The following is a 27,319-nucleotide window of genomic DNA, read 5'->3' on the forward strand; positions in this document are numbered from 1 at the left end:
CCAAATACCCCACAAATATTCTCAGTCGCACAGTCAAATGTTTCCTATGTCTGATTCTATGTGACATTATTAGATGAAGTCCTGGGCTGAATGTATTTCCTAGTACTTGGCAACCGTTCTTGCCTCAACCTGCTGGGTCACATTCCTTGTACAGTTTGCCTCGAAGTACTTCACCGCACAACTTTTCTATGTGATCGTTTATTGAAAGAACTGCTGGTTCGGAAGAAGTAGATCCAATCAAAGTTTTGGCTTTTATTCTTCTAGGTGAAGATGGAGGTGTCTATGGTGGTGTCGTTGGTTGTGGTGTGTGGGGCGTATGCATTCTTCACATACCGTAAGATAGCCTTCCTTTGTGTTTATATTTATTTATTTATTTATTGTGTTGTCTGCGAGTATGGTCATGACTTGAGCAAAAGTAATTTCCCTTTTGCAGCTGAAACCAAAGTGGGGGCGATATTACATTCAATTTACTGCACTGCTGCTAAATTCAAAATAAAACCTTATGTGTTCTGTGTATTAATGTGTTTATACAGTAAATAACAGATAACAGATCTGTTCTCAAGTTTTATATGAAAATTTTTACTGAATATGTAAAATTTTGATGCTAATGCTATTTTAATTTTAATTTTACTTGTAACAGTATTTCTACTAGTTTCAGTTCAGTAAAATATAACCACCACTAGAAACCTAAATATAGGTCGTAATTGCTGCTTGAATGAACGACTTATGTGGGTGTGTTTTAGAGAAAGTCTATCTCCAATCGAAAACAAAACCTTATTCTATTTTAACAAACTTTACTGCATTTTAACCCATCCTAATTATTAGTAGCAGTAGAGAGCTATACATAAAGCATCCAGGGAGCAACTTGGGGTTCAGTGTCTTGCTAAGTGATACTTTGACATGCCGGAGGAGCCTGAGATTGAACCACCAATCTTGTGGTTGAGGGGTGACCACTGTACCTCGAATCACAAGCCACCCCAATCTGAGTGTATGTAGATAAAGGTGTATATAAGCAGCTGTGGCCCAGGAGGTAGAGTGCTCTTCTACTAACCAGAAGGTTGGAGGTACTATCTTTATAATAGCTGTGTTTTTTAATGTGTAAACAAATACGTAAGTATTAGTATTAGCATAGATAGTTGAGATATCCGTTTGTGTGTGTTTGTCCTCCCAGTTTCCCAGCATGACTCATATGTTGAAGTGTATGAGGGCGAGAAGTCCGTCGTGTTGCCCTGCCAGGTATTTTGGTTACCTGAGGTCACCAAAGTGGTGTGGAGCCGCTTCGCTCTCAATCCTACGACCGTCCACCAGCATCAGCACAAAGATGAGCTTCATGTTCAAAACCAGCATTACAGTGGCCGAACATCGAGTTCACCTTATGCTCTGAAAACTGGAGACCACAGCCTCACTCTGAAAGATCCTTACCTCTGTGACAGTGGCGTCTACACCTGCACTGTCTACAGCAAAGGAAATATGATGGGCAAGAAAACTGTACAGCTGCAGGTCAAAGGTGAGGAATAAACCCCATTTGAACTTATGCATACCAAATCGTAAAATGTCCTATGAAATTGCAGCAATTTTTACAGTTAAATGTATCTGACAAAAGTTGACTCCTCTAGTTTATTCAGTAAGAGCGTGCGCCCCATGTAGGCTGAGTCCTTTGCAACGGCCTGGGTTTGATTCCGACCTGGGGCCCTTTGCTGCGTGTCATCCCCCATCTCTCTCCCAACTTTGCTGTCTATCCACTGTCACTCCAAATAAAGAAAAAAAAAAACTAAATAATAATAAAATAAAAAAACCCAGTAATTTTGGGGGGCCGCTACATTTAAGTTAAGTTGACAAAAGGTGTCCATCATGCAGCGGCAACAGTTAAGTTTGGACACCAAAATGACTAGCTAAGAAGATTATATTGTTTATGTTGTTTATATGTTTATATTAAAACACTCCTGGGATACTGTTTCCTGGGTGAAAGTCTTGTGTTTTCTCCCTAACTTCTTTTGGGACCCCAAACTTCCCTTTTCTGCCACATTAAACAGCTCTGACGAGGCGTTCCCAGTCCAGGGTGGAGATATAATCTCTCCACCTAGTCCTGGGTCTTCCCAGAGGCCTGCCTGATACACCTCCCTTTGGAGGTGCCCATTGGGGTTTCTCACGGATGACTAAAGCTTTGCCTTCTGGTTCAGCTCTCTTTTCATCACAATGGTGCTGTAAATTAAATGCAATACTGCACAAGATACTCCGATTCTATGGCCAACCTCCCACTCCATTGTCCTCAAACTTGCAAACAAGACCTCTAGTTACTTAAACTCCTTCACTTGTGGTAAGGACTCATTCCCTATCTGGAGTAGGCACTCCATCAGTTTCCTGCTGTGAACCATGGCCTCAGATTTAGAGGTGCTGATCCTCATCCCAGCTGTTCACAATCGGCTGCGAAGTGATCCATTGAGGGCTAAAGGGTCACAGATTGATGATGCCATCAGGACCCCATCATCTGTAGTCTTACTACAGAGAACCTGGACACAGTTGCAACTTGCAGCACGGTGGTCCATAGGTTAGCACTGTGGCCTCACAGTGCTCCGGTTTCCCCCACCACTAAAAACATGTTCCCCATTTTCAAGAAGTACCTTGGTGCCGACTGAAAGACTTTATCCATGTCTTCAAAATTCTCCCACACCCGCTGCTCAGCCTCTTTCACACAGAGGCTGAGGCTCTTTGGGCCTGTCAGTAACTTTCAACTGCCTCCAGAGTCTTAAGGGATAACATATACGAGTAACTCTGTGTCCAAAACTTGCAGCCTTAGATCAGACGATACAATCACAAAATCGATCATCGACCTTCGGCCTTGGATGCTCTGGTACCAGGTACACTTAAACATCCTTATGTTTCAACTTGGTGTTCGTTATAGACAATCCCTCAGGTTAAAACAGGAAGGCCGTTCTGCCCAATTACACCTCTCCAGGTGTCTCCATTATAGCCCATTGCAAGCTGAATTCTCCCAGCAGAACTATGGAGTGTCCTACTAGAGTGCCACGCAGGACTCCATTCAGGGTCTTCAAGTTTCGTTGCAGACGACAGTCAGAGACCCCCATGTGATGAGGAGGGGTATGCCAAGTAGCTTCTTCTCGCTGTGCCCAGCTGGGCTCCGGGGCAAACCCGGCCACCAGGCACTCGCTGTCAAGCCCACCATCTGGTCCTGGCTCCAGACAGGGCCCCCCGGGCTTACTCCGGGAAGGGTAACCTCTTCTTTCCTCGTTGATTCGTTGAGGCTTTTTGAACCATTCCTAGTCCGTCCCCTCGTCTGGGACCACTTTGCCGTAGGAGACCCTACCAGGAGCACTAGGCTCCAGACAACACAGCCCTCAGGTCCATAGGGACACAAACCTCTCCACCAAGGTGATGATTCACGAAGAGCCCTGAATCTTTAGCTGATAAATCCGAATGCATTTCATAATTATTTGGGCTGCCGTTATTGCCAATCAAGTATCACCAACATTGCCAAGTGAATGTGGTCTTTAATATTGTGAATTGCACATAAGGCCAACAGAAGAATATTTACTATATTATATTGGATTTACAGTATTTCAGTATGTATTCGTATTTTATGCCAAATTTGGACACAAGGTTTACACCCTTGTTGGGGCTAGTGTGATACCATCACAAAATGGTCTCTATTTGGACATAAAAATCCAGTTCTCATAAAACATTTGTAAAAAATGTTTCATAATGCTTTAAAAAGATAATTTCTGGGTTGTGTAAAGATTGTTGAAGATTGTTGTTGTTTATACCGTCAACAGAACTGCCACCTTTGTTTACAAGACTTCTACAACCTGTTGTTCCCTTGACTGGTCTCCTGGCTCTTCTGCTGGTTATTTGTCTCCTATTTTATTTTGTCTACAACCACATCCCAGGTATGTTTTACACTTTAACATGTTCTCATGAAGCATTCGTACATATAGCTGTGAAAAGTATGGAACTGTATTTATGTATTCCTGGTATGTATTCCTTTATAAGAGGGTGAAGATCCTTGTTGGGAGGAGGTCAGGGGGGATGTTTGAAGTTAAGGAGAAAACACAAGACTTTCACCCAGGAAACAGGTGTTCATGTCCTGAAGAAGTTAAGGAGAAAACACAAGACTTTCACCCAGGAAACAGGTGTTCGTTCCTCTGGAGTGTTTTAACCCTGTTATAAATAAAGACATTACCAGCATTAATTGATGCAGAAAAAGGTAGAAATAGGTGCATAGAAATTCACCAGAATGCAGGAAATTGTTTTTAAACCTAGTTTTCTGGGGGAGGAGCCCAAGACCTCCTACTTCATATGTGTCCCCACGTATGTTGAAACAAATCGTCTCCCTTTGAGTTGCCAGGCCAGGTGGGATCATGTCAAATATTGGAATTAGTGACCCACTGGGCCACTCACCCTGGTTCCCCAAATATTTTTTCTACCAGCCCACCCTAATATAGCAGACTGGCTCTAGACCCGAATCACACTCACCTTTTGTCGGCTAAATTTAACTGTAAAAACCGCTAAAATTAACTTTCACGGGACCGGTCATGAGAACTTTCTATGGGACTGTCCGGTGGTTGACTAATTTCCTACTAACCTGTTCATGAGAATGTGTTGTGTCACAGGACCTGTGTGAATCTCTAGCACAGTGTTTTGTGTTTATGTAGACAATGTTGTGGTTTGTTGTTCTCTTAGTCTCCCGGGTGGAGGTGGAAGACGGTGCGCCGCTTGTCATGCTTCCTTTCCAAACTGAAACCCCGCTGCCCGCAGACGTCACAGTGGAGTGGAGCCGCTGTGCACCTGAGCCCATGATTGTCCATGAGTATCGGAACGGCCATCTTATCAGACAGGACAAGTTTTACAGCAACCGCACAACCCTGGAGCGACATCGAGTGACGATTGGAGACTTCAGTCTGACCCTGAGGAACCCCTGCTTCAGGGACAGTGCCACCTACATCTGCACAGTCTACAAGAACAGAGACATCCACGTGCAGAAAGTAGTGCGGCTCAAATTCAAAGGTCAGTACTGGTGATCAGAATCACTGCTGAAGTAAGGCTGATTATTCTCTGCACACGAAACACCTCTTTACCGAAATGTTCGGTCAATTCAACATGTGAATGAAAGTGCTTTCAGACAGCAACTGCCTCCATTTTTTTCAGTGTAAAAGCAAGTTTTAAAGAGGAAATATTGTAAACAACTCACTTTTTCTGTGCTTGTGCATATACATTTTATTCTGTAGGGCACATTACAGAAACTTTCTATCTTAAGAAAAGTTATAGATTGTTAAAGATTTGTTGTGTCCATCAGACTCCATGCTGTGGCTGACTGTTTCGTGTCTTCTGTTTGTAGGGAGCTGGTGGTCGTGGTTTTTAGGAAGAGAGTACTGAAGATGAAAACAGACGACCTGAATACAGTTAATGGGCAGCTCCTCTGGAACCATTTTAACTTTTGTCACTTGTCTGTTTTAAAGTTTTGGTTGATCATTAAATAATGATATGTTTAATGTTGTCTTGAGTGTTTCTGAAGGTTGCAGTTCAGTGGGCCCGGGGATCTTTTTGCAGATGATGTGGTCCTGATGGCATCATCGGTCCGTGACCTTCAGCATTCACAGGATCGGTTTGCAGCAGAGTGTGAAGTGGCTGGGATGCATCTTTAAATCTGAGGCAATGGTTCTCAGCAGGAAACAAATGGGAGTGCCTACTCCGGTAAGGGAATGAGTCCTTATCACAAGTGAAGGAGTTCAAGTACCTAGGGGTCTTGTTCACGAGTGAGGGGAGAATAGAGCGGGAGGTCGGCCGTAGAATCGGAGCAGCTGGAGCGGTATTCAGGGACGGACTGGGACCAAAAATCGGCCCTGGCATTTTGGCCCAGACCGGCCCACCACATAAGATCACAAATACCACCCGTACATGCGCTCCCCTGAATATGTATACCAACTCCTACACCTTGAAACTACTAACACCATGTAATGAGTAAGCAAGAATCAGTGAGAGTTGACACAATAAATACAAAAAAAGTTCCATTTATTAATACAATTAAACGGTATACTATATCATCAAGAGTAGTCTATGTGATATTTTTGACTAAAGTGTTTTGGACCAGCCCAGTGTCAATTGAAAAACACAATGGGCCACCGATCTAGGCCTCACACTTTTTTTATGGGCCGTAGAAAAACAAATTTAACAAAAAATAAATGAAAATGTTGGCGGTTGGGCCAAAAAGCACGGGAAAGTGCCTGGTATGCCAGATGGCCAGTCCGCCCTTGGCAGTATTGCATTTACTTCACTGCACCATTATGATTAAAAGATGGGTGAGCCGGAAGAAAGAGGTCTCCATCTACCGGTCAGTTTTCGTTCCTACGGTCCTCACATATGGTCATGAAGGATGGGTCATGACTAAAAGAACGAGATCCTGGGTGTTAACGAAAAACTCAGGAGCAGCACAACTGATATTCACATAAGTAAAGAATGTATGCAAGACTTTAATGACTTACACAGAAGCATTTAATGAAATCTCAATTGAGGAGAATGTAGGATTAAACAGTATAGTGTAGTGCCATACCAACTTCTGAAGTTTCTGTCTTTCTGAAGGAGTATTTAAAGGTGCTGTAGGTAGGATTGTGAAGATCCAGGACTTAGCCAAAAAATTTGAACATCAACAACTTCTCAATCCCTCCCCCCTTTCTGCTAAAGCCCAAAACGGTCTCCTAAGCCCCTCCCCCCACAAGGGAGAAAGAATGCGTGTGCATGAGCAGTGATTGACATGCAGTTAGACACCCCCCCTGGCCCTGATTGGTGCATCTGAACAGGGAGCTGTGGATTTTTACAAATCGCATTACAGGCTGTAGGTGGTGCCAGAGGAGTAGGATTTTTTTTATAAATGACCAGCTTCATGTAGTTCTACTCGAACATAGGGTCAGTTTCAGTAACTATGACAGAAAGTTAGTTTTATACGTCTTACCTACTGCACCTTTAAACTTATTCAGGAGGCGTTAAGTTTGGCTGAACCTGCAAATGTAGACAAAGATACAGACCTCAGCACAGACAGAAAACAATGTCGGCCTGACCACACTGCAGTAGAGTCTATCCTTAGGTGTGTGCATACTGTGTTACTGCTAGCTATAGACTGAAGCACATGCTCACAGAGCCTTTGCCTGTTGCCAGGTGCTTTATATGTATATCACCTAGCAACCCATCCCGCCTCAACTTGCTGGGTCACATTTCTTGTACAGTTTGCTTTGAAGTATTTCACCGCACTTGCAACTGAAAGTAACATTTCCTTTATGAACGGTTTATTGGAAGAACTGCTGGTTCGGAAAAAGTAGATCCAATCAGAGTTTTGGCTTTTATTCTTCTGGGTGAAGATGAAAGCGTTGGTGCTGTCGGTGGCTGTGGTGTTTGCGGCATATGGAATCTTGGTTGTGGTGCTTGTGGCATATTATGCAATCCTCACATATGGTAAGATAGCCTTCCTTAGCGTTTATATTTATTTGTTTATTGTGTTGTCTGCGAGTATGGTCCTGACCTGAGCAGAATTTCCCTTTGCAGCTGAAACCAAAGTGGGTGCAGTATTATATTCAATTTACTGCACTGCTGCTAAATTCAAAATAAAACCTTTTGTGTTCAGATACAGATCTGATCAGATCTGTTTATACATTAAGCTCCAAAAATAAAGTTTATACATGTTCTCATGTTTCATATGAACATTTTGGTAGCACTGAAGTTTTGCATTTTGCAGCACTGATTCATGGTTATTACACAGAAACTATCAGATGTATTTCCAGGTAAGACGTCACAAGATTAAATATATAACTTGTAAAATATTACCTTGAAACAAAAGCGAAATGTTTGGAACATAAAGGGTGGATGAATTTCAGCATTATAATATGGTAATTACAAATTTTAAATTCCAAGAAGTTTTATCTAATTTGGAAGGTATTATACTGATAGTAGCCTATAATACTGTGAAAACATCAATATATATTACCCCATTATTACCATGTCATTACGATATTAATATAACTATATTACCATTACTCAGATATACATATGGTTATTTTTGAACCCTTTCCTATGTTATTACATCTGTTACCTTCTTATCACCTTATTACCCTAGTATTACATCTTATTACTGTGATGTATTACCCAGTTTTTACTTTGGTAATTACATGTTATTACCTATATATTCCCTCTTTATTATCACATTGTTACCCCACTATTACCATCTTATTACCGAGCTGTAATATGCAGTGCTACCAAATTTACTGAATATGTAAAATTTTGATCCTAATGCTTTTTTACTTTTACTTAAGTAACATTTTAAATACTCTTATTGTAACAGTATTTCTACGCTATACTAGTTTCAGTTCAGTAAAATATAGTCTATGTCGACGCCGTTCCACTTCCGGATTGCTCCGATGCCGCTGTATGTCCCTCATTTTAGGGTTAGGGTTACCCTAGCTAGACTATCTGTCCAATTCTGTTGCACGACTAAAACTACTTTTGAACGTACACGTTTCACCAAAACAAGTTCCTTCCTGAGACTATTTTGCAGAGGCACCGTGGCTCCGTCCGGAGCTTAGCCCCGCCCAAGACGATTGTGATTGGTTTAAAGAAATGCCAATAAACCAGAGCATCTCAGACTGCTGTGTAGACTATCCAGACCCTTCTCTGCAGCACTGTGGAGGTCTGGCAATGCAAGACTAAGTAAAATCTTACTCCTACACTTCCTCACCTTACTTCCTGCTTAGCTTCGGTCATAGCTACTATGGCCACTAGAGGGCGCCGCCACTAGAAACATAAATATATCATATATTATATAAACTTTTTTTTTTAGCATGTATTAGTAGTAAAGGTTTACACCCTTGTTGGGGCTAGTGTGATCCCATCACAAAATGGTCTCTATTTGAACATAAAAATCTCATAAAACATTTATAAAAAGATAATTTCTGGGTTGTGTAAAGATTATTGAAGATTGTTGTTGTTTATGCCGTCCACAGAACCAGCACTTTTGTTTATTGGACTTGTGCTGGCTGCTGTTCTCCTGGCCTGTGGTCTCCTACTTTCTTTTCTTTACAACACCATCCCAGGTATGTTTTACACTTTAACATGTCATGCAGATGGTTCTCATAAAGCATTCGTACATATAGCTGTGAAAAGCAAGGAACTGTATTTATGTATTCCTGGTGTTTATTACTGTCAGCAGCACCCTGACTGCTGCTGTATAAGAGGGTGAAGATCCTCATAGGGAGGATGTCGGGGGATGTTTGACTCCTAAAACACAGGGCTTTAAAGACAGGGAGCAGAGTTCATATCCCGGAAGAAGTTAAGGAGAAAACACAAGGCTTTCACCCAGGAAACAGGTGTTCATGTCCTGAAGAAGTTAAGGAGAAAACACAAGACTTTCACCAGGAAACAGGTGTTCATATCCTGAAGAAGTTAAGGAGAAAACACAAGACTTACACCAGGAAACAGGTGTTCGTTCCTCGGAAGTGTTTTAACCCTTTATAAATGAAGACATTACATACTCAAAGCTTTCTGGGGTAGGACTCCAAGACCTCCTACTTCATATGTGTCCCCACGTATGTTGAAACAAATCGTCTCCCTTTGGGTTGCCAGGCCAGGTGGGATCATGTCAAATATTTGAATTAGTGACCCACTGGGCCACTCGCCCAGGTTCCCCAAATATTTTTTCTACCAGCCCACCCTAATATAGCAGACTGGCTCTATACCCGAATCATATTCACATTTTGTTGGCTAAACTTAACTGTCACGGGACCGGTCATGAGAACTGTCTATAGGACTGGCCGGTGGTTGACTAATTTCCTACAAACCCGTTCATGAGAATGTGTTTATGTTTATGTTTATGTAGACAATGTTGTGGTTTGTTGTTCTCTTAGTCTCCCGGGTGGAGGTGGAAGATGTGGCGCTGTTTGTCGTGCTTCCTTTCCAAACTGAAACCCCGCTGCCCACAGACTTCACAGTGGAGTGGAGCCGCTGTGCACCTGAGCCCATGATTGTCCATGAGTATCGGAACGGCCATCCTATCAGACAGGACCAGTTTTACAGCAACCGCACAGACCTGCATCATTATCAACTAGGAATTGGAGACTTCAGTCTGACCCTGAGGAACCCCTGCTTCAGGGACATTGGCACTTACATCTGCACCGTCTACAAGAACAGAGAAATCCACGCGCAGAAAGTAGTTCATCTCAAGTTCAAAGGTCAGTACTGGTGATCAGAATCACTGCTGCAGTACATTACAGAAACTTTCTATCTTAAGAAAACAGATAAGTCTCCACTGTCTAAACGACATAAAGCCATCTCTGAAACAGACAGAAGAAGTCGGGAAAGTTAGAGATTGTTAAAGATGTGTTGTGTCCATTAGACTCCATGCTGTGGCTGACTGTTTCCTGTCTTCTGTTTGTAGAGAGCTGGTGGTTTTTAAGAAGAGAGTACTGAAGATGAAAACATCCCTGCTGTGTCTGGCTGTTCACCTGTCAATAGCTATGTTTCCATCCACACGTTTTTATCCGAATTAAGTAATATCAAATGAAAAATGCCGTCATGGAAACAGTAAAATCCGATTTAATTTCATGAATATCGACTCAAAGAAAATGCGTTCGGTCTCATCGGATTTTCTCTTGATCGATATACGGCTTATGCGATAAACGCTGATGGAAATGTTATTTGCCGAATAAATAATGAATTGCGATTAAGTTTTAGGTCATTTTATGGTTGCAACCCGGAATAAAACGAAGAAGAAGTTTCAGTTCATTTCCACCTAGTATTTCCGCTCTGTTTGCAAAACAAAAACAGATGTAAGCAGAAAAAAGAGGAGACAAGATACTTTTTAAATTTAATTTACCAGAAAAATATAATGGCTATTTTAGATAGCTAAAATCTAAGAAATGCCATCATATATGAGGAGCTCGTGAAGGAAATGACCAACAGTTACGACAGGGACATTAAACGCTTAACGTGAAAAAGCTTAACGTGGTTTAATGTATCTAAACAACGATCAATCATCACCAGATTTATCATGGTCATATCGTGACATGAACACTTAAGCCAGTCAAAAAAACTAAATCTAAATCCAACAATTATAGAAGTTATCTCACGTTAATGTTTTCTTCATCATTAGCCCTATGACGAGGAAAAAGCTTAACGTGGTTTAATGTACCTAAACAATGATCAATGATTACCAAATTTCTCTCTCATATTGCTCCTCATAACCACTGAAAACTGTCCGAAAATCGAACCCAAAGTCCAATATTATGGACATTATCTGACATTAAGCGTTTCTGCTTCATTAGAGCCTATGGAAAGAGATTAACGTGGTTGAATGGACCTAAACAATGATCAATCATCACCAAATTTCTCTCTCATATTACTCCTCATAACCACAGAAAACTGTCAAAAAATCGAACCCAAAGTCCAATTATTATGGACATTATCTGACATGAAAGGGGTGATAGAATGATTATATAGGGTATTTTACACTGTTCCTTATGGTCTTCTAATGGGGTATGTAACATTGGTTGGGCTAAAAATTGCCCGCATGCTATTTTATTAGGCCCTTAACTACCCTGTGAATATGGCCCTATTTGGAACAAGAGCTTTTCTTCCAAATATGGTATGCTCATGAATATTCCGAATGAGCTACGCGCTTATTGGTTTGAGCAAACTACATAGAAAAACATGGGAGACTGGACAGCAGGTCTCATATTTCAGACACTGCAAAGTTATACATTGTTTGTCGGGCTATTTCGTTATTAAATTCACTTCTGAGACTTTTTTAAGCGAGAAATCAACTATATAAAGCTCAAATATGGGCCGTTTTACGAAAATTGATGGCTAATTGCAAATTTGGTAAGACTGTGTGTCGGAGTTCAGCAGCCGGTGCTGCCTCGCCGCCCGCCGCTGCTGCCTCGCCGCCCGGCCTGCTTTCCTTCACAGATCCCGGCATATGAGGTACTTGGAGCTCCATCACGACTGGCAGCCCACAGCAGGGACTACCAACACCGCTGCCCTGACAGGCAATTCATTTTTTTTTAAGTATATTTACAGTTTGAATTTCGTCACGCCACGTATACAGCATCTATCTAAGGGTTTTATAAAGCTAACAACGGTGTCCGATTTCAAGTTAATGAATTTTTGTGAATTCCAGAGGAATTCTAAGAGGAGGCTAGCTAGCTCTCATTGATAGAGCTACATCCAGCCACAGGCTCTATCAATGAGACTCGCGGACAAGCGGCGTTTATTTCCCCAATCGTTTGTTTAAATAACTCAACACATTATAATTACACACGTTAAAAGATTAACTGGAACCTGTGGTAACAGATTGCTGGCGTAACAAGCTCGCTGACCGCGCTCTCACTCACTCACACCTGGCATTAGGAAGAGGGGAACTGCAGGCCCTGGAGCTCTGTCAGGGCAGCGGCGTTTAGTAGTCATTCACCCACAAAGCACTGACTTTGCGCGGGTATGAAGTTCCGTGGGCTGCCAGTCGTGACGGAGCTCAATTGAGCTCACAGCAGGCCGGGGTCTGTGAAGGAAGGCAGGCCAGGCGGCGAGGCAGCAACACAGGCAGCACCGGCAGCTGAACTCCGACACACGGTCGGACAAAATTTGCAATTACATACATTTTTGTAACACGGCCCATATTAGACCTCTACGTTGTTGATTTCTCGCATAAAAAAGTCTCAGAAGTGAATTGAATGGTAAAATAGCAGATGAACAACAGATGAAATACTGTATAATTTCTGAGATCTGCACGACCTAGAGTCAGAAGACTAACTGATCTCAGGTCAGTTGTGTAGCCTATGTAAATGTTGGGGTGTGACAAAGAGAGACTAGAGCCAAATGAGGAGCCGTAATAGTGACGTCAACTATGGGGCTTGTTGAGATTCGCCTGACATGGTTGACTCTCCATGGTTCTCATTGGCTTTATAAGTCCTAATGTGAAAAAGCTTAACGTGGTTTAATGTATCTAAACAACGATCAATCATCACCAAAAAAATCCTCTCCTATATTGCTCATCATAACCACTTAAAACGGTCAAATCTAACCCAATGTCCAAATATTATGGACGTTATCTGACACTATGATGAAGATAACATTAACGTGAGATAACTTCTATAATCGTTGGATTTCGATTTAGTTTTTTTGACAGGCTTAAGTGTTCATGACAAGATATGACCATGATACATCTGGTGATGACTGATCGTTGTTTAGATATTAAACCACATTAAGCTTTTTCACGTTAAGAGTTTTAGAATGTCCCTTATGACAAGCCGTGGGACGTCCCGCGGAGTAAATGGAAGGAGCTCAAACAGCGATACACGGCTCAAAAAAGAGAGTTGTCTCTCAGCGGTGCCGGAGGGGAAATAAAAGGCAAGTTCCACCTTTTTGATGAGCTGGATCAGATCCTTGGCCAAAGGTCCATCGTAGCTTAGCTTGGCTTCTAATATTAACAACAACTACTTTTGTCTAGCAAAACTTTGTTCGCAAAAGTTTGCTTGAATGTTGTGCGATTCAGTCCAAAAATGAATGGAAACACCTTAAAATGTCTCAAATCAATTCCATATACCAATTTAATCGCAAAACAGCATGTGACGTCATTACTCACAGGTTTTTATTCGCTTTAAAGCTGTTGGATGGAAACACACTTTCACACTCAGCTTTATTCGCATGAGTTTTTTTACCGAACTTCAGATAATTCGATTGACAAGTGGATGGAAACTTAGCTTATGTCTTTGCAGGAGCTTGTCAGAGTAACGTGGAACACCTGAGTGTAACCCAGTTATTTAAGCCTGGCTGCAGTGCAGCTCTGGGCTCTACTATTGGCTGGTTGCTGCTGATCCTGTTCTCTCTAGTTTGTTGCTGGTTTCCGCTGCTGATCCTGTTCTCTCTAGTTTGTTGCTGGTTTCCTTTTTGGTTTGTTTATGTAGTGTAGTTTATCTTTATGCTTTGCTTGCACTGTTCACTCACCCACACACACATAATCCCTCATGCACACTTACACCACTGACAATACTGACAACCACACTCCACACCTTAATAACCCTTTTTATTTTGTCTAATTTGGAGTTAATAAAGTACATTTTTGGTTAACGTTTATCATGGTGTGTCTCCTCTCTGTAACATGCTTTGAGCTGGTTTGTGAAAAGTGGGGGCTCGTCTATCTCTGTGTTTAGAATTTGGTGATTGTTTTTGGGGAGATGCACCATGCTTGGCAGCTAAGGTCGGTAGAGGCTTTTGTTCTCTGCTTAGGACGTTTTTGTCGTAAGTGTTGCCATCTCAAAGCACAGTGTTTGTGGAGTTTTCCCTGCTAGGATGTAGTGGCGTTTCCCCTTTGGGTGGTGTCATTTATTTTTCTTTGTTCTTTTTCCTTTATTTTTTTTTATAGTTTTGTGGCGCCTTTCAAACCTGCTGATGTATAGTGCATAAAATCCCACCACAAGCCGCTTGAAGACTAGGGTTGAGTTATTAGTAAGTTTTGTTAGGCAGTTAGTGGGAAAATTCCTTGGCTAGTTTAACTTATGTGTCCATTTTGGGGTGGTTAGCATTCTGTTGGGTCCACTGTAGCGCTGCAATGATTAATTGATTAGTTGTCATCTTTAAAATGAATTGCCAACTATTTTGATAATCGATTAGTCGTTTTGAGTAATTTCAAAAGTAAAACGTTTTTGATTCCAGCTTGTTAAATGTGAATATGTTCTAGTTTCTTCTCTCCTCTGTGACAGGAAACTGAATATCTTTGAGTTGTGGACAAAACAAGACATTTGAAGACCAGTACTACGAAGCAGGATTTGGCATTAATGAGTTAACTTCAGGTTCAACCCAGGGTTTTATGTACCACGACGGTGGATTAGTTGTTACCGGGTTCAATCGCTGTGGTAACTTATGTTTATCTGTGTTTTTTTGCCCCCAATGGTGCTTTCCAGGCAGCGCTGCCTGGAAAGCACCATTGGGAGGCACTGGTTATGGTTAGGGTTAAGGTTAAGGTTAAGGTTATGGTTAGGGTTAAGGTTAGGGTTAGGTGCCTTGAAGGCAGCGGTCGCAGCGCTGTCTGGAAGCAGCAGTTGGGGGCAAAAAACACCATTGAGCAGTAACTTATGCTGAACACCTAACCTGGTCGGGAGCAGGTTATGTTGGAGATTAGAGATCAACTGTAAAAGCCCCACCTACTGACCAATCAATACTTGGTTGATAACGGCGTCACTGTTCTTAGAAGATCAGGTGGAGCTCGGTGCGCAGAGAGAGAGAAAGAGAGAGAGAGAGATAAAAGTTAAAACATTTGGAGACCGACAACTCCGTTAACATTCCCTGAAGGGTATTTTTATGAAATATATATATTTTAATGGGAGGGAATTACATATCGGCTATCGGCATCTTGAGCCGTGTGTCGCCAATGCGCACATCGGTTTGAATTATGTTTTTATATATTTTATTTGCTCTCACGATCACTTACACTGCCAGGGTAGCAACTGAAATAAAAGGCTAAAGCAATGGCAGTTTATGGAAAGCACAAGTGTATTTATGGTCAGATCTTTGTCCTGACTGATGAGGAAATTATATTAATAAGCGTTGTTATTTACACATCTACAGCGTCGACTATTTATTTTGCCAGCTTTCCTCCTGTTTTAGGAAGCAGTGACTGTATTGTATTTTGCCTGTAAAACCGTGTCTGTGTTCTTCATATTTATGTAGAATTATAATTTGCTCTTCTTATGTAAAATATGCAGCTCTGGTAGATGTTTGCGATTGGTCGTGCTGTGCAAACACCTCCTCTTTTATGTGAACGCGTGCATCGCTGGATTGGGAAACCCTGGGTTGATTGAACTAGTTGATAACCACCATCGTGACACAGGTTATGTGGGACCACGGTTGTTAGGTTAGGTGAAGCCGGATAACTGAAAGAAATCCAGGGCATGTTGATCTTGATTCGTAGTACAGACCTCTGTTCTCTCTAGTTTCGTTGGTTTCCTTTTTGGTTTGTAGTTTATCTTCATGCTTTGCTTGCACTGACGCACACACATAATCCCTCATGCACACTTACACCACACAATACTGGCAACTACACTCCACACCTTAATAACCCTTTTTATTTTGGTCAAATTCGGTTTGATGTGAGTTAATAAAGTACATTTTTGGTTAAACTTTATCATGGTGTGTCTCCTCTTTGTCATATGCTTTGAGCCGGTTTGTGACAACGGTTAATGGGCAGCTCAACTGGAACCATTTTAACTTTTGTCACTTAAAGTTTTTGGTGGATCATTAAATAAGTTTATGTTAAATGTTCAGAGTCTTTTTGCAGGTGATGTGGTCCTGATGGCATCATCGGTCTGTGAACTTCACAGGATTCACAGAATCACAGGATCGGTTTGCAGCCGAGTGTACAGCGGCACTGAGATTTTACCAGCAGATGTCGCCATATATTCCTGTTTTAAATACTTTAAAACAATAAACCAACTTCTACACTTCTACATTTTTTAACCCTTTTTTCTGATATATATTTTCAACTTAAAAAAGAAAATTAAAAATATTTCTAAAATATTAAAAATTTCTTTCCTCGAAATACCCAACAAGTATTATCAGTTTCATGCAATAACAGTACATGTTGCACAGTACAATATTTCCTATGTCTGATTCTATGTGACATTATGAGATGTCACATAGAAGAAGTCCTGGGCTGAATGTATTTCACACTTGTTGCCAGGTGTTGTACTTGTACTTGGCAACTGTTCTCGCCTCAACCTGCTGGGTCACATTCCTTGTAAAAATTTCTTTCCTCCAAATACCCCACAAATATTCTCAGTCGCACAGTCAAATGTTTCCTATGTCTGATTCTATGTGACATTATTAGATGAAGTCCTGGGCTGAATGTATTTCCTAGTACTTGGCAACCGTTCTCGCCTCAACCTGCTGGGTCACATTCCTTGTACAGTTTGCCTCGAAGTACTTCACCGCACAACTTTTCTATGTGATCATTTATTGAAAGAACTGCTGGTTCGGAAGAAGTAGATCCAATCAAAGTTTTGGCTTTTATGCTTCTGGGTGAAGATGGAGGCATCTACGGTGGTGCCGTTGGTTGGGATGCTTGTGGCACTTGGGGCGTATGCATTCTTCATTTACGGTAAGGTAGCCTTCCTTGGTGTTTATATTTATTGATTTATTTGATTGTCTGTGAGTATGGTGCTGACCTGAGCAAAATGAATTTCCCTTTTGAAGCTGAAACCAAAGATTATTTTTAAAATGAATGTCAACGCTGCTCAAATCAAAATAAAATCATTCAATAAAATGTAAATGTAGTTTGTGTTCTATGCAGGGGCGTAGGCAGAAATAGTATTTTGGGCGGGCCAGTACAAAAGTGAATGGGCCATTTTCAAAAAGTAGCAAAAAGGACTAACTGAAAAAACAGCAACGATTTTACCTTCCAACATATACTGCATTACAACGGCAATAACAGTACTGTCTCCAACATGCTCAACCAACAAAGCTCCGTCTAAAAAGTTTGTACACAACAATATAGATAAAACCCATAGATTGTAACATATTCAGGCTAAAATATATTTGCACCGGCAGAACCAGCATCATTGGCTCTGCACAGCACGGTTATAAAATTAACCCTTTTATTGCACAAAGTGGCAACTAAACATGAACCCAAAGAGCAGAGAAGGCGTTTACATACTGCAGGACATAGAATAGCCTACATCAGACAGAAATCACACATGGAACAATGCAACAGCATTGTTGCTTCAGGACTATGGTCAGATCATGAGCAGCAAATGGCTACCAGCAGTAAAAGTATTAGCAGTAAAATCAAAGAATGAAAACTTCCAGCCAAGCATTGTTTAAATTATGAAAGATATAATGAAAAGTGGCCAGCAAAGCACCAAATCTTAAGACAGTGTGTCGAGTCCACGGCAGTGACAGGATCAAAGAAAACTAAAAACGACGTCACTCACAGAGAAGTTATCTTATTTAATATGGGCAAAACACAAACGCGTTTCAAATAGAAAGCATCATCAGTGTTCATCGTTTCTTACTAAATAGGAAGGTTACTAGGTTACTTAATAACACAAGAAGCGTGAAAGACGTTTGACTTAATGTTACCTGTGTGAGGGCCTCCTCTCTGGCTGATGGGCCGTCAGCTCCGCTGTGGAAATGTCTGCACATGCTGCAGAAAAGCTTTACACTTTATTTACACTGGATTCTATCCAAGAAAACTGCCCATACCACTTTAAAGAGAAGCCATTGTTGTCGCAGTAACTTTTAACAGTAGCTACATTGCTTAACACATTGTCTAAAAAGCCGGCTAGCTAACGTTAGCTGCTGAAGGCAGCCCGGAGAGTCTGCCTGTTGTTACCATAGCAACCAACTACGTTCCGAAGGCGTTTGATCTAATTGTTTGATTGTTTGGTTTAAACCGTTTTGTTTTAATCAGGAGAAAATACACATTAAACACACACAACTAGCTAGTCCTGTTACTATTTCTTTTTTTGCATACATTTGAATATTTTTCATAACAGAACGTATTTTGATCAAACTTGGCTGGACGGGCCAGTGAGTAAAGTGGGCGGGCCAGTGCCACCCTGGCCAATTACTGCGTACGCGCCTGGTTCTATGTATTATTATTTAGAGTATTTCTACTCATTGGCATTACTACATTTTCTTCAGTTAAAGGCCTTAGTGCTTATTTCACCTCTGTACTTTGGTATTGTCCAAATATTCTGTATTTTGGGGAAAAAGTGGGGCCTTCATCATTTTTCTCTCTTCTTGAAGGTTTGTCTAAAGCTGATATGAAAAACTGAAAAAGTAAAAATGTATTTCAGTTGAGTTAGAGCATTTAAATATTTATCTAGCTTTTGTTTACTTTAATAACATGTATATCTGAGTATATGTGGGTACAATGCGGCTGTGGCTCAGGACGGTGGTGGTACTACCTTAAAATGGGTGAATTATTTCATGTGTGAACAGTTTAAAAAATACAAACAGTAATAGTTGATACACCTGTGTGTGTGTGTGTGTGTGTGTGTGTCCTCCCAGTTTTCCATAATTTCAAAAGTGTGGAGGTGTATGATGGGGTGGAGTCTGTCGTGCTGCCCTGCCAGATATCATCCAGATTACCTGAGGTCACCAAAGTGTTATGGAGCTGCTCTGATCTCAATCAATGCATCGTCCACCAGCATCAGCACAAAGATGAGCCTTATGTTCAAAACCTGCGTTACATAGGACGAACGTCAATGTCAGCTGACGCTCTGAAGACTGGAGATTTCAGCCTTACTCTGAAAGATCCTCACCTCTTTGACAGTGGCGTCTACACCTGCACCGTCTACGACAAATTGCATTTAATGACACGGATAGTTGTGCATCTGCAGGTCAAAGGTGAGGAACAAACCCTAACCGTCCTACTGTAAATACAGGGCAGTAGACAATGCCACAGGGCACACTGCATTCTGGTTGCGGCACGGTTTTGTGCCGTCCTCCGCTACGTGCCTTTCCACACCAGGAGCGTTTCAGAACCTTCTCAGAACCAACTCCCAGATTTTATTGTCTCTACTCATACTTGAAATAACAATCGCGTGTTTAGCAACTGGCCGGGTGTAGATTCTCTCCTTCACCTTTACATCAGCGGACGTGATGTGCCTGTCAGGGCTGGGAGGAGTCTTGACCACTCTCCCATTGGGCCAGAGGGCCCTCGGAAGATGTGGATCAGCAATCATCACTACACAGTCCTCTGCGATATCAGCTGATGTAGCCTGCCACTTCTGACAAGCTTGCAGACTTTGCACATAGAGCTGGATGAAACAGGCCCAAAAGCGCTGGCATCTGAAGACACATGACCCAAGGGCTTACTGTTGAGGATACCTTCTACCTCAGTACGTATGGTGAAGCAGTTCTTCAGGAACAGGTTGAGCATCGACTGTGGCATAGAGTGTGCTCTTAACTGAGCGTATCTCCCTCTCCCACACCCCTCCGAAGCAGGCATTGATTGGCCATCGGGAGTACCGGGAGATTTCCCGGTGGGCTGGTCTATTTGTGTGGGCTGAATGGGTTACGGCTGCACTCCGGTCGAAAGGTTCTTAGTATAGAGATCACATCATTGGCCCACTTGTGTGTCTTTCGTATGAACACTGGCCATTCACATCCTTGGTATTTGACTAACCGACCCACAGAGAGGACAGAGTAGAGAGATCACATGATTTGCCAACTGGTTTGTCTCTCATCTGAACACTGGCCAATGACATTCCACTATGGCCCACTTCAATCCTATCATAGAGACAGAGCGCATTTAAATTGGCTCTGCACAGCACGGTTATAAAATTAACCCTTTTATTGCACAAAGTGGCAACTAAACATGAACCCAAAGAGCAGAGAAGGCGTTTACATACTGCAGGACATAGAATAGCCTACATCAGACAGAAATCACACATGGAACAATGCAACAATGCTGTTGCATTGTTCCATGTGTGAGCCATTTTGAACCCTGCTAGTATGTAAAATTGAAGGGGAGTGCAAGTATGGTTGCTGTCCGGCTGATTTAGGGTGAAAAGTCCAGGGCTGATTTTTACCCCAGTCCAGCCCTGCTCCGAAGTGGGGAGCTGCTGGGGGGTTAAGGGGAAGGAGATATTCTGTGGTGCAAGGTGCTGTTGTAGTTCGTTAGACATTCCAAAGACAGTCTCATGGAGTTCTCGCTCACCTCCCATGAAATTTGTCCCCTGATCAGAGAACAGCTCTGCAGGCATTCCTCTGAGGGCAATAAACTGACGAAGGGACATCAGGAAAGCACCTGTATCAATAGAGGTAACAAGGTCCAAGTGCACCGCTCTGGTTGTGAGGCATTTGAAAATGATCATCATTTCTTCTCCCGACGCCGGCCCACTTTGATCTCAAATGGCCCAAAGCAGTCCATCCCTGTAGAATAGAAAGCAGACTTGAAGAGGCACAGACGGGCTGATGGCAGGCCTGCCGACAGTCAGCGCAGCTGAACTGGTAGCGCTTGACGGCCTCACAGAATCCAGAAGGAGCATCGACGCTTGGCGAACACCCGCTCTGGGCCTGGGTGGCGAAGGCAGTTGTCTTGGATCAGAAGTGTAGACGCAGGATGACCTGGGTCTAAGATAACTGGATGAAGAGTGGTCAGTTCTAGGCCTTCTGCTCAACGGAGTCGTCCTCCAACACGAATGAGCACTCCCTTTTCATCCAGCTCAGGAGACAGTGTGCAAAGTCAACTGCTGCTGTGGACTGGCTTACCAGCTTTCAGCAGGCTGTACTCCTGCTGAAAACTATTCCCCTGAGCCCTCAGGAGTATCAACCGCTCAGCCTGTTGGTAGTCTTCAGCTGTGAGCTTATCATTAGAGTTAGCCGCCCCATGCAGCTCCTGCACTGTCACTTCCAGCAGCTCCTTCCAAGAGTCGTACTGGCTCAAGTCTGAAGAAGACTGACTTGATGCAAGTGCAGTGACCCCACAAAAGGTAGATTTGCGCAGCTCTGAGGTATCTTCTGCTTGGTCAACAGTAAGGTCCGCTGGCCATGAGTCAGGACTGGTCAGGTGGGTGCCTGGCTCCATCTATTTGGGTGAACAAGCTCCTGTAGCATCTTCCCTCGTGTTAGATCAGCTGCAGGGTTCCTTGCTGTATCACCATTTCTCCATGCATGCCTGTCGTTCAGCTCCTGTATCTCAACCATGCGGGTGCCCACAAAGACCTTGAATGGGGAGGATTCAGACTTTAGCCATGTCAGCACCATTGTGGAATCAGACCAAAGGATTGTCTGATCAATGTGGATGGTAAGCTCCCTCTTCAGCACCTGTGAGAGATGTGCACCAGTAAGGGCTACACAGAGTTCTAATTGGGACTGAAATCGCTTGGGAGCTCTGGAACCTCTAAATATGGGCGCCCCCTCTACGAACTGAGCTATCTGGGCGCCCACCATAAGCCTCTTCTGAGGCATCGCAAAATACATGCACCTCTCTCTGAGGACCAAAGATATCCACATCCTTCAACAAGTACGGTCGAGCAGTGTGACTTGAGGTAGGACTTCTAGTTTTTCTTCCAAGGCTTTCCACTGCTGCAGAAGCTCCTGCAGTAGTAGTGGATCATCCCATCCCTTGTGTTTGTCCCAAAGGTGTCAGACAATTATCTTAGCCCTGGTGGTGTAGGGTATGATCAACCCCAAGGGTTCGTACTGACTCGCCAGCACCTTGAAGATATTACACATTGTGGGGACACCGTACTCCACCTGACAACGCTTGTAGCCCAGGACATCAGTGTGGAAGAGCCAGCTTAGCCCTAGAGTGGATTCTGGGATATCTGTCTTGATCTGAGCCAGCTATAGCTCAACACTAGCAGAGAAGCTCTCTTCTGTTAGGTGACTTATTACATCTGGTTTGTTGCTGGCCCACTGACGCAGATCCAAGCCTGCAGATGCAAAAAGGGCTCGTAGTTTGTCGACAAGGTTCCTCGCCTCAGCAATAGTGGGGACACTTTGGAGGCAGTTATCCACATAAAAACATTTCTCGACTGAGATCCTCACCTCATCATCTGGCTGGCTGTTATCAGAGACATGGTGTTGTAAGGCAAACGTGGCACAGCAGGGGCTGCATGTTGTACCAAACAGTAGCACCTGCCACTCGTACACTGCTGGAGGTCCTTCTTGAGTGACATCTCGCCAAACAAATCTGAGCAGAGCACAATCTTCTGGGAGGAGGCAAACTTGGTGGAACATGCCTCTACGTGTCTACGCTAACTGCAACGGCATCCCTGTGAAATCATAGCAGAATTCACAGAAGTGATGCTCCTAAGGTCGGCCCAGCAACAGATGGTCGTTTAGGTTCTACCCTCGATACTGATATGAGCAGTTGAATACTAGCCTATTTTTGCCATTAAGGCTCACCATATAGTGAGGGATATACCATGCCTCATGACCTTCCTCGGCTGGAGCTTCCGGTCCACACTTGATGTCAGAGCTTGCCTTGATAAGTTTCTCAGTCTCCACTCTGTAGGCTTCTGCCCATTCAGGGTCTCTGGTCTGTCACCTTTCTACACTTTGTAAACTGGGCATGATGGCTTTCTTTTAACGTAGAATGCCATCAACCTCCTCTCTTGGTCCTGCCTTGAACGAGTAACTAGTTTTTCGCTTCTGAATGGGACAGTATCGACCTGCCATGACATCGGCCTTGTGCGAATGGCAGGAGATCCACCTGGAGGTCCCAATCTGACAGGTTCAATGGGAGTGACAAGATGGGGATGGTCACTCCCAATGAGAAGCAGGGGCTTAACGTTTGTGAGAGTCCGTATTGGAAGGCCAATAAGGTACTTCTAGGTGCTCCGAAGTTTCTCCATGGGGTAGGTTTGGGCAGTTATTCGAATGTGAGCACTGTTGAATGCACCTATGATCTTAAACTGGGCCTTTGGCTTTGACGGCGAAGAAAAGGAGAACGACACCAATGCACCACGGAGGGTCTGCACATCCTCTCTAATTGTGCATAGTGGTAGGTCCTCTTGAGTCCCCTGCACACCTAGCTTCTCTGCAGCATCTAGCAACAGCATAGTTCTCTCTGAACCGTCTTCAAGTATGGCATAGGAGTTGATCGACTGGTCACCATGGTGAAAGGACCCGACTGCCTTCAGTGGGTCAGTCTAGATACAGAACCTCTGTTGTGCCCATTGTGCCATGGCTTTCTGCAGCCGATGTTGATGCTGCATCCTTAGGTGACCTCATATCCACCTCATGCAGCACTTTGTTAGCCTAGATACCTCTGTACAATGAATTGGGTAGTGTTCCTTGTTCTTGTAGAATACACAGTATGGCTTGTTCTTGTTCCCTTTGTGTGCCCTGATGGTACATTCAGTGGCGAAACTCAGCTCTCTACTAAGGTGGCAGCTTGCTCAGCAGACACGTGAGCCACACTGTAGTTCCATTTCACCCTCATGGCCTAGTGTCTTCAGCATTCCCACAAGTGACTGTATCTGGAGTGAAAACTTCTCGAATGCAGCAAAGTCTCCCCGCCTTATGTCTGGTGAGTCCATCACAGCAGCAATACACCTCAGCGCTATCTGATGTGGTTGGCCAAACTTGTCATTTAGGGCAGCCATTGTGTGAGAAGGAGTTAAGGTAAGCATCTGCTATTAACCTGGTCTCTTATGGTTGCAGGTGATCAACCAACACTTGGTATTTAATAGGGGTGGTACGGTTCATGAAAAAACATCCGAACCGTTCGGTCCGCTTGTCTCGGTTTGGAACGTGTGTGTGCCGCACGGTTCGACGCATGCGCAATGTGGCCTCGTGCCCATCAGGTGCCCCGTATGTGACCTCAGTGTGTTTCCCTTTCGCGCGAAAGAAGAGGTGTGAACAAGTTACCAACAAAACGTACAGTGAAAGACCGTGCAAAACATTTCAGGCCGTCCTGCCAACCTGTATACATTTTAACATCAATGTACTGTAACGTAACGTCTCTGCAGCGGGCGGGGCTGCTCAGTTCTCCCCGCGACTGACGCGCGCACACACACACAAACACACATGGTGGATGCAGGAAAAAATGGAGAGGAGACGTAGGCCTATACAGGAGGGCCTGACAGCTACGGTCGTTATTGTAAGTGCAATGATAAGTCCATTAAGTACTTTATCAAACCGTATGTGTGTCCCAGCCCAGGATAGGAAATGAACTAACAATGTAAACTGTTTTTAAGGTTTAATGTATTCTGACTTATTCAAAAGACTGAGCTTTAAGAGTTCCTCTCTTTTTCTTTTAAAGGAAACATTTTTGTAAGAGCTACACTGAAGTTGGCAGTTTGATAAATGTAAGTTATTTCAATTGATATTCTGTTATATTTCAATCTTCATGTGCAAAAAAAGGCACATTCTCCTTTTTCTTGCCATATAAATGAAAAGCTTGTTGAAATCAGACAATGTCTTCCCTCTTGCTGTATCAAAATCTCAGCTAGCCTTCCTGGTCTTAATAATGTGCTTAAAGTCAAGGCAAATTCAGTTTGTGCACGATTAGGCTACATGATATAACTATAGAATTATTTAATAGCCTACTGTATCCTACATTGTGGATAATTAAGCTATATACCGTATGCTGAAGTATATTTCTGGAGTGTTAAAGATTAAAAGAAAAAAAAAAAAAAAAAAACAGAAAACAAAAACCGGTTTTGTGAACCGTACCACCCCTAGTATTTAAACAGCTCAGATGCATCATGTGGTAAGAGGTTCTCCAATGAAATCTTGAGCCGTGCAAACTCACTTGGGTCCTGACTTGAGAAGTTGCAGATTGTTGGCTGTGGCCCACAGTAACTTGGCTCCGGGACGTTGGCTCTCGGGGACCCTGAGGTAATCTGAAGAGCAGTGGCTGTATCAATGCCAAGCCTGAATGTTGCTGTGAGTGCGTTGGGTTGCAGCCAAGCTCACTCCGTTGACCATTATAAGCTGTAGGGTACTTGGGCTCAGCTGAATGTAAACTGTGCGGCAGAGGCTGAAAGGGCTTGAACCAGGGAAGTGGATAATGGGCAGTGTCATCCCATGGCCTCGCAGCAGGAGGGGCCCCACGTGCTGAGTGATTATAGCAGCTGGTGAAATACCAAGCACAGTACATCACAGTTAACACATGCAAATCAAGCACGCTGCAGAGCAACACGTCTGCCTGACCCGCCTTACAAAAAACCTGAAACATTTGTACATCATTTAAGAAAAACATGACAGATGCCAAGGAATAAAATCTTCCTATAGAGTCAACATTCTTTTTTCTATTTGTTCTCCAACTGTCTTCATCATTCTGAAAACAGAACACAATAAATGTTGACGGTGACTAATTTTAATGTCTGCCAACTATAACAGAAGTTACCAAACATAGGTAGGGTAAGAATATATTTAAACAGCATTAGTAATCTTAAATCTTATTTTTGTTACACTAGGCTGGAGTAAAGTTCACAGAATGAATGTTTAGCTGACAAATCTGGTTCATTTGAATCAATCCCATATCAATCTGGGCTGCTCTAACTGCAAATCAAGGGCCCCCAACAATGTGAGACTTATAGATGTTATTATTTCACCATAAACTAAATCTTAAAAACCTAAAACATTCTGGGCTTTACACCTGTATCCCAATTTGGCATCAAGGATCCCATTGCCATTTGAACATGATAGCCAGTTCTTATAATACATCTGAGAAAATGTGTCATAAAGAAAGTGTTTTTAGGATCATGTTGTTGGTAATGCCGTTCATGTGCACACTGAAATATTTGGACAGACATTTCTTTATTCATTTAAACTGAAGTGAAAGTACACACGTATCATCAGTTTCATGTAGTAAAAGTACATGTTGCACAGTTAAATGTTTCAGAGACTGATTCCTGATTCTTTATAACATAATTAGATGAACTCCTAGGCTGAATTCCTTTCCTCATACCTGTTGCCAGTTCTACTTCATGTGTACCACCTGGCAACAGCTCCCGCCTCAACCTGCTGGGTCACATGTTTGTCTCGAAGCATTTAAATGCACATTTGACATTTATTTATTGAAGAGGAGTAACCCCTTGAGATGAAACCATCTTGTTCAGGTACAGAAATTCACAGTGACCTTACAGCGGCAGACAAACAGAAAACAAACAAAATAACAACAATAAAAAAACAACAACTTACTTTACAATAATAGTAAGTGCAAAAATATATAATACATAACTTATACAAACAAGACATTCACTCATACAAGACTCTCCATAGGTTGCTCACTCATCCCTCAACAAAGTAAACACATGATCTATGTGAAATATAAAATATATATGTACCGAAACACACATCTAGACACCAGTAAACACGTATGCACACATAAATGTAAATGTAAGGAATTAATGCACCATGCTTAAAGTAGGTTTCATTTAGTCCCGTTTAAGGGTATCAAGTGGTAACCACTATGGAGCAGTAGTGAAGTAGTTGCCACCAATAATGCCCCAGCATCTGTCCTGACCTGTACACTCAAACCACTCATAAAAATGTAATAACAATTGCATGTATTCTGAAGATATTGAGCTAGGGCATTTTTAAACATTGGAAAGGAAGTCAAAGAACGAATTGAAACTGGAAGGTTATTCCACTCATAAGGTGCTTTATGTTGAAATGCATATCTTCCTATTTCTTTATTGATACAAGGAATGAGAAAATAACTTTGGTTATTGTGTCGCAAATTATAATATGAACTAAATAAGATTAGATATTGTTTTAAATAAGAAGGATAGTCCATATAAATACATTTAAAAATAAATTGTAACCAATGAAAACACCTTCTATCTGGTAGAGTCAGCCAGGACAG

At 42.6% G+C, this 27,319-nt stretch overlaps 2 protein-coding genes across 4 annotated transcripts in view; both read left to right on the forward strand.

Moving 5' to 3' along the window:
• Positions 1-170: 170 nt before the first annotated feature.
• Positions 171-5,507, forward strand: LOC120549598. The gene is made up of 5 exons (XM_039786616.1): positions 171-334; positions 1,172-1,507; positions 3,792-3,905; positions 4,699-5,022; positions 5,354-5,507. The coding sequence occupies exons 1-5, from the start codon at positions 271-273 to the stop codon at positions 5,389-5,391; spliced, it is 876 nt and encodes a 291-aa protein (XP_039642550.1). The 5' UTR covers positions 171-270; the 3' UTR covers positions 5,392-5,507.
• A 94-nt stretch (positions 5,508-5,601) lies between these two features.
• Positions 5,602-27,319, forward strand: part of LOC120549597 — a 37,941-nt gene continuing 16,223 nt past the window's right edge. For 2 of the 3 annotated variants that reach the window (XM_039786614.1, XM_039786613.1), the window contains exon 1: positions 16,978-17,143. In XM_039786614.1, coding sequence (XP_039642548.1) covers positions 17,071-17,143 — 73 coding nt within the window. In that variant the 5' untranslated portion in view covers positions 16,978-17,070. Of the gene's footprint in view, positions 5,710-16,977; positions 17,144-27,319 lie in introns of those variants that run through there. The other variant, XM_039786615.1, reaches the window with a different exon arrangement.

Source organism: Perca fluviatilis, chromosome 20 (assembly GCF_010015445.1).
Source record: "Perca fluviatilis chromosome 20, GENO_Pfluv_1.0, whole genome shotgun sequence".
Classification (NCBI taxonomy): Eukaryota; Metazoa; Chordata; class Actinopteri; order Perciformes; family Percidae; genus Perca; species Perca fluviatilis.

Excerpts from the sequence above, each read along its gene's own strand:
- LOC120549598 (XM_039786616.1), top strand. The coding sequence starts at position 271 with ATGGAGGTGTCTATGGTGGTGTCGTTGGTTGTGGTGTGTGGGGCGTAT. Across the intron at positions 335-1,171 it reads GTATGCATTCTTCACATACC|TTTCCCAGCATGACTCATAT; the intron begins GTAAGATAGCCT and ends TTGTCCTCCCAG. Across the intron at positions 3,906-4,698 it reads TGTCTACAACCACATCCCAG|TCTCCCGGGTGGAGGTGGAA; the intron begins GTATGTTTTACA and ends TTGTTCTCTTAG.